Source organism: Lytechinus variegatus, chromosome 13 (genome assembly GCF_018143015.1).
Source record: "Lytechinus variegatus isolate NC3 chromosome 13, Lvar_3.0, whole genome shotgun sequence".
NCBI classification, from domain to species: domain Eukaryota; kingdom Metazoa; phylum Echinodermata; class Echinoidea; order Temnopleuroida; family Toxopneustidae; genus Lytechinus; species Lytechinus variegatus.
Genome location: NC_054752.1, coordinates 9,638,672 through 9,651,147, shown reverse-complemented (window position 1 = coordinate 9,651,147; position 12,476 = coordinate 9,638,672). Strand labels below are relative to the sequence as shown.

The 12,476-nt window shown below is 37.9% G+C and overlaps 1 protein-coding gene across 2 annotated transcripts; it reads right to left on the bottom strand.

Moving 5' to 3' along the window:
- Positions 1 to 349: 349 nt before the first annotated feature.
- LOC121426166 (cytochrome P450 1A1-like) lies at positions 350 to 11,635 on the bottom strand. Of its 2 annotated transcripts, none has more exons than XM_041622359.1 (5): positions 10,855 to 11,635; positions 7,142 to 8,119; positions 4,334 to 4,486; positions 1,802 to 1,906; positions 350 to 1,368 (listed from the first exon to the last, which is right to left on the bottom strand). In XM_041622359.1, exons 2-5 carry the CDS (start codon positions 8,028 to 8,030, stop codon positions 1,019 to 1,021), a joined length of 1,497 nt encoding a protein of 498 aa, XP_041478293.1. In that variant the 5' UTR covers positions 8,031 to 8,119; positions 10,855 to 11,635; the 3' UTR covers positions 350 to 1,018. The 2 variants fall into 2 exon arrangements, with proteins under 2 accessions (XP_041478293.1, XP_041478294.1); XM_041622360.1 differs by lacking the exon at positions 10,855 to 11,635 and adding an exon at positions 8,319 to 8,747.
- Between the last annotated feature and the right edge of the window lie 841 nt (positions 11,636 to 12,476).

Here is a 12,476-nt window from a genome sequence, read left to right as displayed (position 1 = left end):
GATCTACAGGAATATATATGTTTTGTACAAAAATAAGTTGCTAAATATATGATGTATTTCCAAAATAGAAGTGTAGTCCTAGCTGCAAATTGATAGAATAAATCCATTTTTTTAATATACTAAAAAAAAAATGAAGACGTATACTTTCCTTACTGATTATGATCATGTGTGTATGCAGAAATACTGTTTCTACTGCACAAATCAAAATTTTCCATTTTCCTGGAAGTTTAGATGACCTTATTTGTTTTTTGGTGGAATAAACAAATTAATTTTGCAAATCAATTTAAGGGAGGTGGTGGTTCAAGATGGCTATATCAGTGGAAATTTGCATAAGAATATGTATACATGTAGCTGTTTGTGAGTGATCATATAATTATTCTAAATTCATATCTGTGATTAAAATATGATATTAGCCGAATTCAACATTTTCAAACTAAAAACAGCAGTATGTTTGCTGTAATAACAAGGTGTAGATATTTGAATGCATAGAATATTTGTGCTTTCATTACAACCTTTCTTTTCATTTTGTTTTCTAAAAAGATCAACTTCATTTCGCTTTCCAATCAAATCGTTATTCATCTCGTAAGGAAACAAGAATGGCTGCAAGTACAAAGTATTATGATATTCCCATTCCACTCTTTCGAGGTGGTGATGGTCTGTGATTTTAAGAATTAAATTTCTCTCTAATCAGTTTCAAGTTATATTCTTTTAGAGATGCTAAGGGCATCAGCTCTCCTCAGATACCTCTCTGCTTTGTTTTGCTTTAATTAAAATCCTGGTCGATTGTCATTGGAGTTCATAGCAGATCTCTCTTTACTGTCCATTTCATTTTGTGTGGATGGTCTCAAATGAGAAAGAATTCCCTATCTTGCAGCTGCAGAATGGTTCTTTTATATTGTCTCAGGCTGGAGGATGTGGCTCTTCTTTCCGACGATCTTGTAGGTTTTCATGATCAAGGACACTGGTCTTTCCTCAGAGATTGGCCTCGACATCCTGGGACTGCTGCAGAATGATTCTTTTATATTGTCTCAGGCTGGAGGATGTGGCGCTTCTTTGCAACGATCTTGTAGGGTTTCGGGATCAGCGACACTGCAGCCTCTCCTTGGAGATCTGCCTCGACGTCCTGAGGCATCTCGAAGAAGAACTCCTGCAGGAGTCGCCCCAGCATGAGGAAGAGTTCTGCCTTGGCCACTTTGTCGCCCAAGCAACGCCTCTTGCCGACGGAGAATGGCATGAAGTGTGGGATCTGGGATGGTTCTTTCAGCGTACCTTGGTCGTTGAGGAAGCGCTCTGGAAGGAACTCCTCGGGTTGGTCCCATGCTTCTCCATTGTGGTGTACTGACCAGAAGTTTGCCATGACAGATGTTCCTGTATAAAGAAAGAATCAGAAATTGAAAGTTATAAGTTTCAGTCTTGAGGAATTACTAAGTCATCGGTGTTTTACATCAGCTTGTAGACCACCCTTATCTTAATATTTCTTTAATATCTATTGATTTGCCCTCCTTTAAGGGGGGGGGGGTTGTAGGTATGGGGATGGGGAGGATGGTTGTCATGTTCAATGTTGAAGAAGAAAAAGTCACAACGAAAAACTTGAGTATATTTTTTATTTTATCTTGTAAAGTTGAAAGTACACTATCAGTAATAGCAGACAGTACTACAATTTTATTTGAAGTAATAATAACATCTTATTTTAGCTAGGGTAGCCTCTTTAGTTCTGAAAACCGTTCTCTCAGGGGGCCCTGCCTAATATGGTAATGTTATTTTAAGCTTAAATAGTTTGATAACAGTGTAAGAATCTTACCTTTTGGGATGAAGTATCCATTGATCTCAGTATCTCGTGCTGCTGCATGCGGAACACCAAGGATGGTGAGTGAACTGTACCTAAGAACTTCATTGATGACTGCTTCTGTTTTGGTAAAGATAAACACAAGAGTTAAAAAATAATAGTTAGAGTTACTGCTGGAATAATTAACCTGGTTAGGATTGCTTGCCATGATTAATAGGAGGTATTTAATGCAAGAAGTGTTGACAATGAAACAAAAAGATGGTTGTGGGTCATGCAGTAATCAAGCTCTGTTCATGAACTTGAAGAGCGCCACCTGTTGTTGGAGCAGTAGAGTTCAGTGACTCCTGCTTTCGTATGGAGGACAGTTGCCTGCCCTGATCACAGAAAACAAGATGAGATCGATTATTGTGCTTGGGATTGTGATTATTAGTACAATCAATATTACTTTCGATGCTCATGCATGGAAGGGGGGATAGGAAATGGCTCCAGCTTTCTGTTTTTTAAGAACAAACTGATGTTGCATTCTGAGTAATCTGTACCCATCATTGTTCAGTTCAATCAAGGTCTGAATTGTGTTCTACACTGTACTCTGCCCACTCATATTGTACTTGCTGGTTCAAAGGGAATGGAGATCCATTGAATAAATCACCAAGGAAAGATTCCAATTTTCTCATGCTCAAATGAAACTATGCTGTATTCCTCCAATTTATTAACAATTTTTTTACAATTTCCTTACAATTTACCAATAATTTGAAACCGTTTTCCTAATTTTTTTCCCTACAAATTCTTTTATTTCTTACAATTTTCCTTCAATTTCTTATATTTACTTAATGTTTAAATCAATTTTCTAACACTGTATTGACTATTTCTTGCAAGTTTTCTGAGAATCTCTTTGGACTTTTGCATGTATATTACTCAATTCACAGATGGCCCTTTTAGGCCCCTATTCATATCTCCTGGCTTCCTATTCCTCTGACTTTTTAAAAGTTTCTTTTAGGTTGATAGAGAAAAACTATTGCAGAAGTGTTGGAGAATTTTTTTTGTGAGGTCAATTGTAGATATATTTTATATAGATATTTGTTAGAGAAAAACTATTGCATAAGTGTTAGAGATAAGAGTTTTTTTTTTTTATAGATATTTGTTAGATTAATTCGGTCTGCACTGTACAAGGGAATATAATTAAAGAGTAATGAGCAAATGAAGGTCAGAAAAATTACTGATAGATGCCCGACTGTTTATAGTGTGGTCCCACATGCTGTTTCCTGTGTTGGCTACACCAGGAAATGCATGTAATATAAAATGAACTTAATTTTTTCAAGCAAGCCTTAATTATTTAAATTGATTTTTTTTCTTCTAAATAAACACCTAGGTATATGATAAACACTCTGAGATTGCTTCCAACCATTTACTACCAGAACTTGAACTTTAACTTAAAAAATTCAGGCTTCAAAATCAAAGCAATCGGAATAGCCGCGTCCCGCAACGCCTATTGACATCCTCCAATTTCTCTAAACATTGAGATCTGGGCTAGTCTAGGCGGAGCAGTTCTTCGGGGAACCGATTGCTTTGAGAGAGGTCATCCCTGATTCTAACCAGCATTAGGAGAGGAGACAGGAAGAAGGACAAGAATTAGGTCTCCAAATCCAGCAGATTTACCCAAAAAGGGGGCCAAAGAGTTTGTTTCTAGAGATTCCCACAAAGTGTCGATATCAGTCTACGTCAGTGCGCTTGTCTCTCTTGCCTATTGTAATCCATGGACATGGTTTCTCCTTTATCATTACAACTGGGCTTTGTTTGAACATATTAATCAACATCATCACACTTTTCAATTTTACATAGTGTACATGTCTAGTTTTTAACTACATATATATATATATATATACAGTATGTGGAAGGGGGTTTACATAATGAATATATCAGTGAATGTTGCTGAACAGTGCAATGAATTCTTAACAATGCTCTATAAAATTCTTTGAGCTCTCCAGGCTCGTTAGGATATTTCATGACAGCAATACTTTTATCAAGTCAGTGCTAATGAGGCATCAAAATGTTGCAAATTCATCATCATGCAAAAAAGGATATAATTTATTTATTTATATATTTATTATTATTTTTTTTTTTTTTGGGGGGGAATACTTTACACACCTTGCTGCCTAAATCTGCAACATTGAATATGCTATAACATTGCAGTGAATGGATATTTTCCGAGGTCAATTTTTATTTTCCAGGGCTCTTTGAAGTATATACAGGGCAACATTCCCCCAAGCTCCCATGGATCCCCCACCTGCATCTCAATATGTCTCAATTTTATCAAAATGGTGCTAAGCTTTATTGAAACATATCAGAACAGGGGTCCGTTGCATAAAAATTACTGCTATAATGGTCACTTTGCTATCCAGTGGCAACTACCTTGAAATTCTTGATTCTGATTGGCTGTTGAGTATGGCTACCATGGTATTAGATGGCAAAGTTACCATTGATAGCACCTTTTGTGAAACAGAGCCCAAGTCTTCAGTATACGATTGATTGTAAAAAAAGGCTACTCACGGAGATATGGAAGCTGTGATTTGTGTTCAAGCGAGAGTCGTTTTGATTGGCCGATGACTCTCTCCAATTCCTCCTGTGCCTTTGCTTGCTTCTTGGGGAACACAGCCATGTAGAGGAGACTCCACTGGAGTGTGTTTGTGACAGTGTCAGATCCTGTGAAGGGAGAAAAACAATTGAGGTTTTATTTTTTAAATTTATAGAAATTTTTAGATTGAATTGATTTGAATTTATTTCTGTTGAAAACAAATAACAATACATACAAAATGATACATGTGATTTGATAAATGAAAAAAAAAAACGGGAGGATGGCTCTACTCAGCAGCATCAATCATGGTGCTTCTTGTCTACTGAGGGGTCCTCAATTTTTTTAAAGATCCAAGATATTTGAGATTTTTAAACTTTTGAGAGATTTATTTAGGGAGAGTATCTTTTGTTAGTTTTGAATACTGGCATGAATGTGTGACATTATCTCTTCCTTTCTAAATCTATGAATCAATTATTAATTGAGAAGTCTATTTTTGAGTGTAGTGAGCAAATTTTATTTGTGACATTTAGCTTCCTCAGAATATGCCTAAATTGAGCACTGGTAAAACATGAAAACTTTATTTTATGTCATGTTTCCTTCAATAAAACAGAATCACAATTAGTAAAGTTTTGTTATGGTTATAGACTTCTTCAGGTGAAAAACATCAAGGACAAAAGTCAAAGTGACATGAATGGATATTTTTTTAATGAGAAAGGTCAGCTTTGATTAGAAATATTGAAAACAATATCTGACGTGCTCCTGTTATTACTGTGCTTTGCTTCTTATTGACGTTATACATTCAATCATCAAGTAAAACCTTTTTTCATCAGGAATTACTTAAGAATAAATAATGATCATTTCTTGAAATATTATGATGCAACCTTTACCTATTGATTTAGAACATTTCAATGATTTTAAAATGATTTTTTTAAATTGACCTGAACCATACTCTTTAAGGGTAGAACTGTGTCAGCAAGGATTTCATTTTTTTCTCTCCCATTCTTTTCTTTTTTTTGCCACGTAGATAGAGGAGGATTGTCAAGAGTGGGAATTTGGTGAGATTTTTTGGGCACGAGGTCAGATCCAAAGCGAACACGTGTGTTGGCCTGGATTAGCCCAGACGGAAGTATTTAAAAAAAGGAATTCATGAGCTTACAGGTGTGCTGCTTTGCACAAGCTCTCCCGTGGATATTTGCCGATAAACTTAGACCCCAAAACTCGCCATTATAGTCAGGGCTTTAGCTACCTTCGCAAAGTTTGCCAACTTGCAATGCCGACTGACCTTGCGGGAGCACAGACAAACAGGAGGAAAATAACAGAAAGGGGAGAAAATTTGTTGATTCGGGCCACCTTTGCCATGCTTCCCCAACCGCAGGAGGGAAAAAGAAATTGCGGAAAATACAGGGGTGACGCAGACGAACTTTAGTGTTTTGATATTGTTAGTAAATGCTTTCCGCTATTCACAATTCGCCAACAAATACATGCATTGTGCGAAGCGTGTGTAACGTTTCCGCCGGGGAACAACTCGGCTGGTGTTGACATAACCTGGAAAGCATTTGATTCGTGAAATTCTAGAAACAGATTGTTTGTTCTATTAAATAAATGTAGTTCACATCCCATGTGAGGCGTGAATTGGATTAAAAGCATGATCCAGTGATATCAATCTGTCGTTCATTCAAAAATCTTCCTGCGTTTTGATTACAAAGAGATGGCATACAAAATTCTTCACACATCACTGAAATGGTACCATGCGTCACTATGCACTTCCAGTGCTTTCTATAGTCATCAATATCTTCCTTTATATCTTCTATAATAATGTCAAACACAGAATCCAATGTGTGACATCTCATTCTTCATATTTTGATCCTAATCTTCCAAGAAAATCATCTTGATCATTCTCCATGCAAATTCAAAATAGAGTGACCCAGAAATTATCTAGGAGTATGTTATTGTAATAGCATGATTCTATACAGAAATAAATGTAAATCATTCCTTATTTCTCTCTCTCTGTCTCTATTTCTCCTTTTCTCTGATTCTGTGACTTCATTGTAAAATGAGTAAAGTAGGACGTTCTTTGATGGAGTACTTCTCCCTTGTTTGCCCTTCCCTCCTGTTCAGTTCAGAGTAAGTCAAGGTACGGTGTCCCTGAAAAAACTGCATTATTCTCTGACCGAAATGTTAATGCTGAACTGTGCCATGTAAACATTGATCATCCAGCACACAGGGTATGTCATGTGGACGGGGCCCCCCAAGCTCCCCATTATCATGACGTTTGATGTGATGACGACATGTTTCTTTGTTGTTGGCTTCATGATATCTATGTTATTGGATCAGTACCGATGGAGTCACCTCTACGGCACAGTTGGTGATCCGGTGGTTTGGAACCGTCAACCCTCCTTGTGTAAGTTTTGGTTTATTGTTGTCCGTATACTGAGTGTTTTCTTACTAAAATGTAGTTTGTTTGTGGTGTTTCTGTTGGAATCATTCCAATACAAACACTCCACAACATGTGCCTATGTGGTGCTAACCATAGTCAAATGTAGATATCATATACAAAGTTAGTATTGTTCTCACTGTTTTCCTTATAAAAATCTGTAGCATAATTTTTACACTTCTCACTATGCTGTTGTCAAGCCTTGTGATTCTTGTAACCATGACATTTCTGTATTGATAATTAAATGATTAATAGATACTTTATAGGGCACGGAATGTATTCAAACCAAAGTATATATTCTAATGCAGAAAGTTATAAAGTAGATGAAGTGAATTATATGAGAACTTACCAGCAAAGAAGATAAGCCACATGTTGATGATAATGTGCTCTGGTGTGAGAAGAGCAACCGCTTGTTTGTTGTTTTCTGCAACTGCTTCCGTTGTTTCTGCAAGAAGTCCATCCAGCATGTCTCTAATCTTTCCTGCTTTGTACGTTACAACATGCTCCACATACTTCTTCATGAGAATTCTGTCCCTCTGGTCGCGAGCCTTGAAGAGGCTGGCGAACCATTTGTTTGGGAAGTGCCTCAACCAAGGCATGGCATTGACTGGGTGCATGGGGGAAAGCAGCTTGGAAATCTCGGCCGAAAAGTCTAGAATCTCCCTCATTTCGGGGTGATTGTGCTCGTAGCGCTCCCCAAAGACAAAGTTACAGAGAATGTTAAGTGAGGCTATGTGGAGATCGCACTGCGGATCGAACGGCTTCTCGTTCTGTGCCGCGAAGTGGTTCACAAGATCGTTGGCTTCCTGGAGAATCTTGTCCCCCATGTCAGAGTTGTTCACGACCCGCATCGCCTGGCGGCAGATCTTCATGTGCAACTGTCTCTGGACTTCATCTTTACACGTGAGGAAGCCCTTCCCTCCCGCCAAAACGTCCATGCAAAAGAGATCCGGTCTGTGGGAAATGTCAACGCCTCTGTACGCCGTCTTGATCAGTTCTGCGTTATTGAGGATGACAACACGTTCTGAACCTAGCTTAATGCTGAAGATATCCCCGTAGGTCTTTGCCAGCTCACTGAGCGAAAGGTGCGGTGACTTTGGATTAATGCTCAGGACATCACCGATGAAAGGTATTGAAGTTGGCCCAGGTGGTAGCTTTCGAACCTGATAGTCATAACGTTCTTTGAGATAGTAGACTGCGCAGAGGGCAGTACCTACCGCCGACACCATCACAATCATGATGAAACTTTTCCTGGATTCTTAGCCTTTAATAGAGAAATGGTAGCGGCCTTCCGCTTGTGTCGGCTGCTCCAGCGCAATCCCAAAATCTGTGCAAGAAAAAAAAAAAAGAGAAAATTATAAGATTATTTAAAGCAAATAAAATATACTAAGAAAATAATCACAGTAATTATATCTTTCAAGATTTGAAATATTCTGACCAAATCCGCAAAGAAAACACAGTTCTCGAATGGGGCAATATTAATGATGAAACAAAATAAAAACATTTGTGAAATATGAACACTTTACCTGACTAAAATTTAAATAGAATGATAGCAGCTAAGTGGTCCACAATAGAATTGATAACAATAGCTGAATGAAAAAGCTCTGCTTGATATCCAAAATGTTTGCTCAAGTACGCACTAAAAGAGAAAGGAACATCCTATAAGTTTGCTCGGACATGGCTCATCACGTTCACAGAACACTTGGGTTTCAAACAAGAGAGAGGAGAAAAAGTTGTGAGTTACTCCTTCGACAGCCAATGCAAGACTGAAGCAAAATAGGTCACTTCCAGTGCACTATATGAGCACGGAGGATAACAGATCACATGTGTGGAGTATCACGGTCCACGCCGATAGTAGTATATACAATGTTGACAGGGAGAGAGGGAAAGAGAGAGAGGGTACTCTAGCCAGAGAGTTGGTTGATAGGAGTGAGTAAGGGGAGCGTGCGTAAAATGACAGGGGCTCGTCTCTCTGTTTTACGACCGGGGAGTGACTGGTGGGCTGGGAATCGCTGCCGAGCTAGCTGCGAGGAGGCGGTGGCGCGGCCCTGTGACTTTGAGAACCGATGGATAAGTCGGAGAGAGAGCAAGTGTCGTCAGGAGATGTGTAAAACCTAGCTGATCCTGCTTGTAGCCCTCGGGGCGTTAGCTTGTCACGTTACCTAGCCTTAAGCCATTGCCAGGTAGTGAGGGGAGAATTTATGTCTTCATCCTCTCTGCCCTGCAGCATTTATTTTCTTCTCTTTTTTTTTGCCAATCGCAGAGGAAGGATCAAGAAAGGGCTTTGGGTTGGTTTGGGAAACGATGATGATGAAAAAAAAAGTGAAGGAGCTAGAGGGTTGAAATGGGAAGGCATGCATGTATGCATGCTGACGAAAAAGAAATGACCTTCCCAGTTTAAGTCCCGGCGGAATCCGTCTCTATCGTCACCCATAATACCCTCTAGAGCCTTGCCTCCATAGTACAACAATCCACCATTTTATTCTCACCTTCTGTTTGTGTCTAGCCCCCCTCCCCTCCACCACCAAATTCTCTCTCCATTCCTAGATGCTATGTCATTTGCAATGGGAGAGGGATAAATTATTATTTATTTTGCAAAAGGAAATTATAAAAAAAACTTCCCTAAAAATGAAACAAAGGAATTAAGTTTCAATGAATCCATTTTTCCATTTGTTTAGAATGAAATACTTGCATTTCAAATGAAGAATAATTCAGTTAGTGATATTGTAGAAGATACAGCCTATATAATATCAAACAAAAATATGCTATTTGTAGTAAATTTATTATGTCTCTGACAGTATTCAACTTGAGACACATCATCATTGTCATCTTTTATACTGCTGTTTCCCCCCTCTTTACCCAAGAAGTTTATATACCGTAGGCCTGTATACCTTACAAGTACAAAAAGTTTTGTCAAGTTTTATGGAATCTGATTGAATCTGGATGGAAATCAAGTCAATTCATGTTTTTCTTAAATGTTTCTTTTAAATATACCAAAATATGAAAAAAATGTTGGAAAAGCAAAAGGTAAAATACACGACAGTCTGCAAAGTCTTTTTCTTTATCACTTTTACGTACATGGTGTAAGCTTATACTGTAATTGTGTTTATGCGGAAATAACTTTACTTTAATGAAAAGGGGAAAAAAGTATAGAAAGTACTAGATTCAGCTTGAAAATAAATTTTGCAGCTTGCATTTCACATTTGATGTATTGCCAGTAATGGAATCAGAGCCTAGTTTGTTGTAAAACAATCCCTCAAAACAAAGATAGCAGATAGATCACATAACTTGATTACAGTAATTAACCATTTCCATGCTTTATTATGAAAAAAAGTTTATAAAAAAATGCGTACAGAATTTACTATATCAGAATTATATCACGTATCTGAAAGTGAACTCTGAAGCATTTTTTTTGTTTTCTTTGTCATTAAAGACTATATATTGCAAGACTTGACCTACATTTTACCTGTTTCTTTTAAATCATGTTTTCAAAATGAATATTTTCGCGTCTACAGATAAAAAAATTGAAGAGGTAAAAGATCTCTAATTAGATTGATGTATTCATTTTGACATAGTATATAATAGCAATTGTTGAGTAACCGTTGGAGATGACCGACTGTAATACCATGGATATGACATTTTATTACCAATACTTGATTGATATATCTGATACAAGAAACATTTCAGTGTATTAATGCTAAACATAATGAAATGCACATAGATATGAGAAATGAAATGAGTTTTAAATAGGACGTGATATGAATGTGACAAGAATGTTGCAATAAATTCCCTACCATCCACGTAACACGTACGTCGTTAAATTTTTATGAGCCTTTTTAAAGAGCATTTAAGAACATTTATTATGACAAATGTATTATATCAAAATGAGAAAAGGCTGACAACTTTTGAGAAGAGGGCATATAATTCTACCCTTGAGTATGAATTTAAATTGAATCAGTCCAGACGTTCAGAACTCGGCGATATTGAAACGCTGTCGTATGAAAATAATGTCTACCTACGTATATAAGTGTTTCGAAAAATGCGAAATCCATGTATACTTACACTTGTTGCGAAATGAATCCGAACTTTCCACGTAAAATCGCAGAAGATCTCTTTAAGTTTTCGGTCTGCGAATGGTAGTTGTGGCAGTCGAAAAAATTATAAGTTTCTAATCTGCGATTGAGATTTCGTTACCTTTCGGTAATTAAAATCAACGTGACAAAATGATATCCTCGCAAATTATAATCAAGGATGGTGATAGCAGCATATTTATAGCCGTACTCGCAATGGAAAAGAGGTCAACACAATACTGAAATCATGTTCTGTGTCAAGTCTGCCAATCAGTAGGTTCTAGCCAATCACAGGAAGCCTTCTTCTCATTGGTCAGTGGAGCTATGACATCACCACACACATCAGTTGGTGCTCGCTCGTTTGCATACGTTTTTGTGTGTATTGTTAGGTGTTTGTAGTTTTTTTTCTTCTTTGCCTCCGTCGCACTTGAGTACAGTGCTCAGAGTCAGAGTGCAATTATTACACTGGGGGTTTGCGTTGTTTTGGCCCTAGTCTACAGCAAGCAGACCCTTTTGGATTTTGCATCCCTGTGAATATTACACCATGTGGCATCCGGACAAAAGAAATTGGAACTGTTTGTATCTAAAGGTATGCTGTATGAATTTGATTTGCAGGCAAGCTCACTCTACCCCTTTCCCTTTAATTTGCTGAAAAGGATTAGATATAAATTTGAAGAGTCTTCCCTCGAGAATCGGACTTGCAATGTTCAGAAGACTATTTATGGTAAAGTGTTGAGGTAGGGTTCATGTTCAAACTACTACGGAAAGGCGGAATTCAAGCAGCCATGTTTGTTTAATCTATGATATTTATATGAGCTGGATTTAATGATTTTTTTTGCGTCGGTTCATGGGAGGTGTCACTGCACACATATCTAGTTGGAACATTTGTTGCGAATACTATGACAAAATTTCCTCTTGGCCAATCAAAAGGCTCCATTGCAGTAGCTCACAATGGGAGCTCCTCACTTGGCATTGATTACAAGTTTTAATGAAACCAGCTCCAGGGGAGTAGACCTGTCAAATCCAATCAGAATGTCGGGAATACTGGTTATGAATCAGGTCATACATCTAAAACAAACAATATGTATTTTTTATCCGTATTTGACAATGCACTTTAGGACTCATGCTCAATCACCCTGTCTCTGTAGGTGGTTTCAAACCACCTTGATTACAAGAATTCCCATTAAATCATTAAAATATTTTTCAGGCTCAACAAAACTTCATGATTATTCCCACATTCACTCCGCCCCGAAACATACCATTTGGGGAAAGTTCCCGAAGTTACGAGCATGCGCATTATGGTCTGATAAGCAGCCGAGGCGCAAGATTCAAAATCTGTAGCTCAGCAGCCTCCCGTGCCCAACTACACGCTGGGCTAAGACAGTTTCTTTAGATTGCTTTCACACTACGAAAATACCTGTGGCCTTGAAAAGATACCCCGAAAGTTTTCGTAATTTTGACAAATACCTACTATTTAGCAGGGTTTTTTTGGGGGGATATTACGCATAATTTGCGTTCATACCGCCATAATAACCTGGTATTTTCTGATAGGGGTACATCAGGGCAAATTTCCCAATCAGAAAATACCTGGAACTCACGAACTTCGAGGCGGTC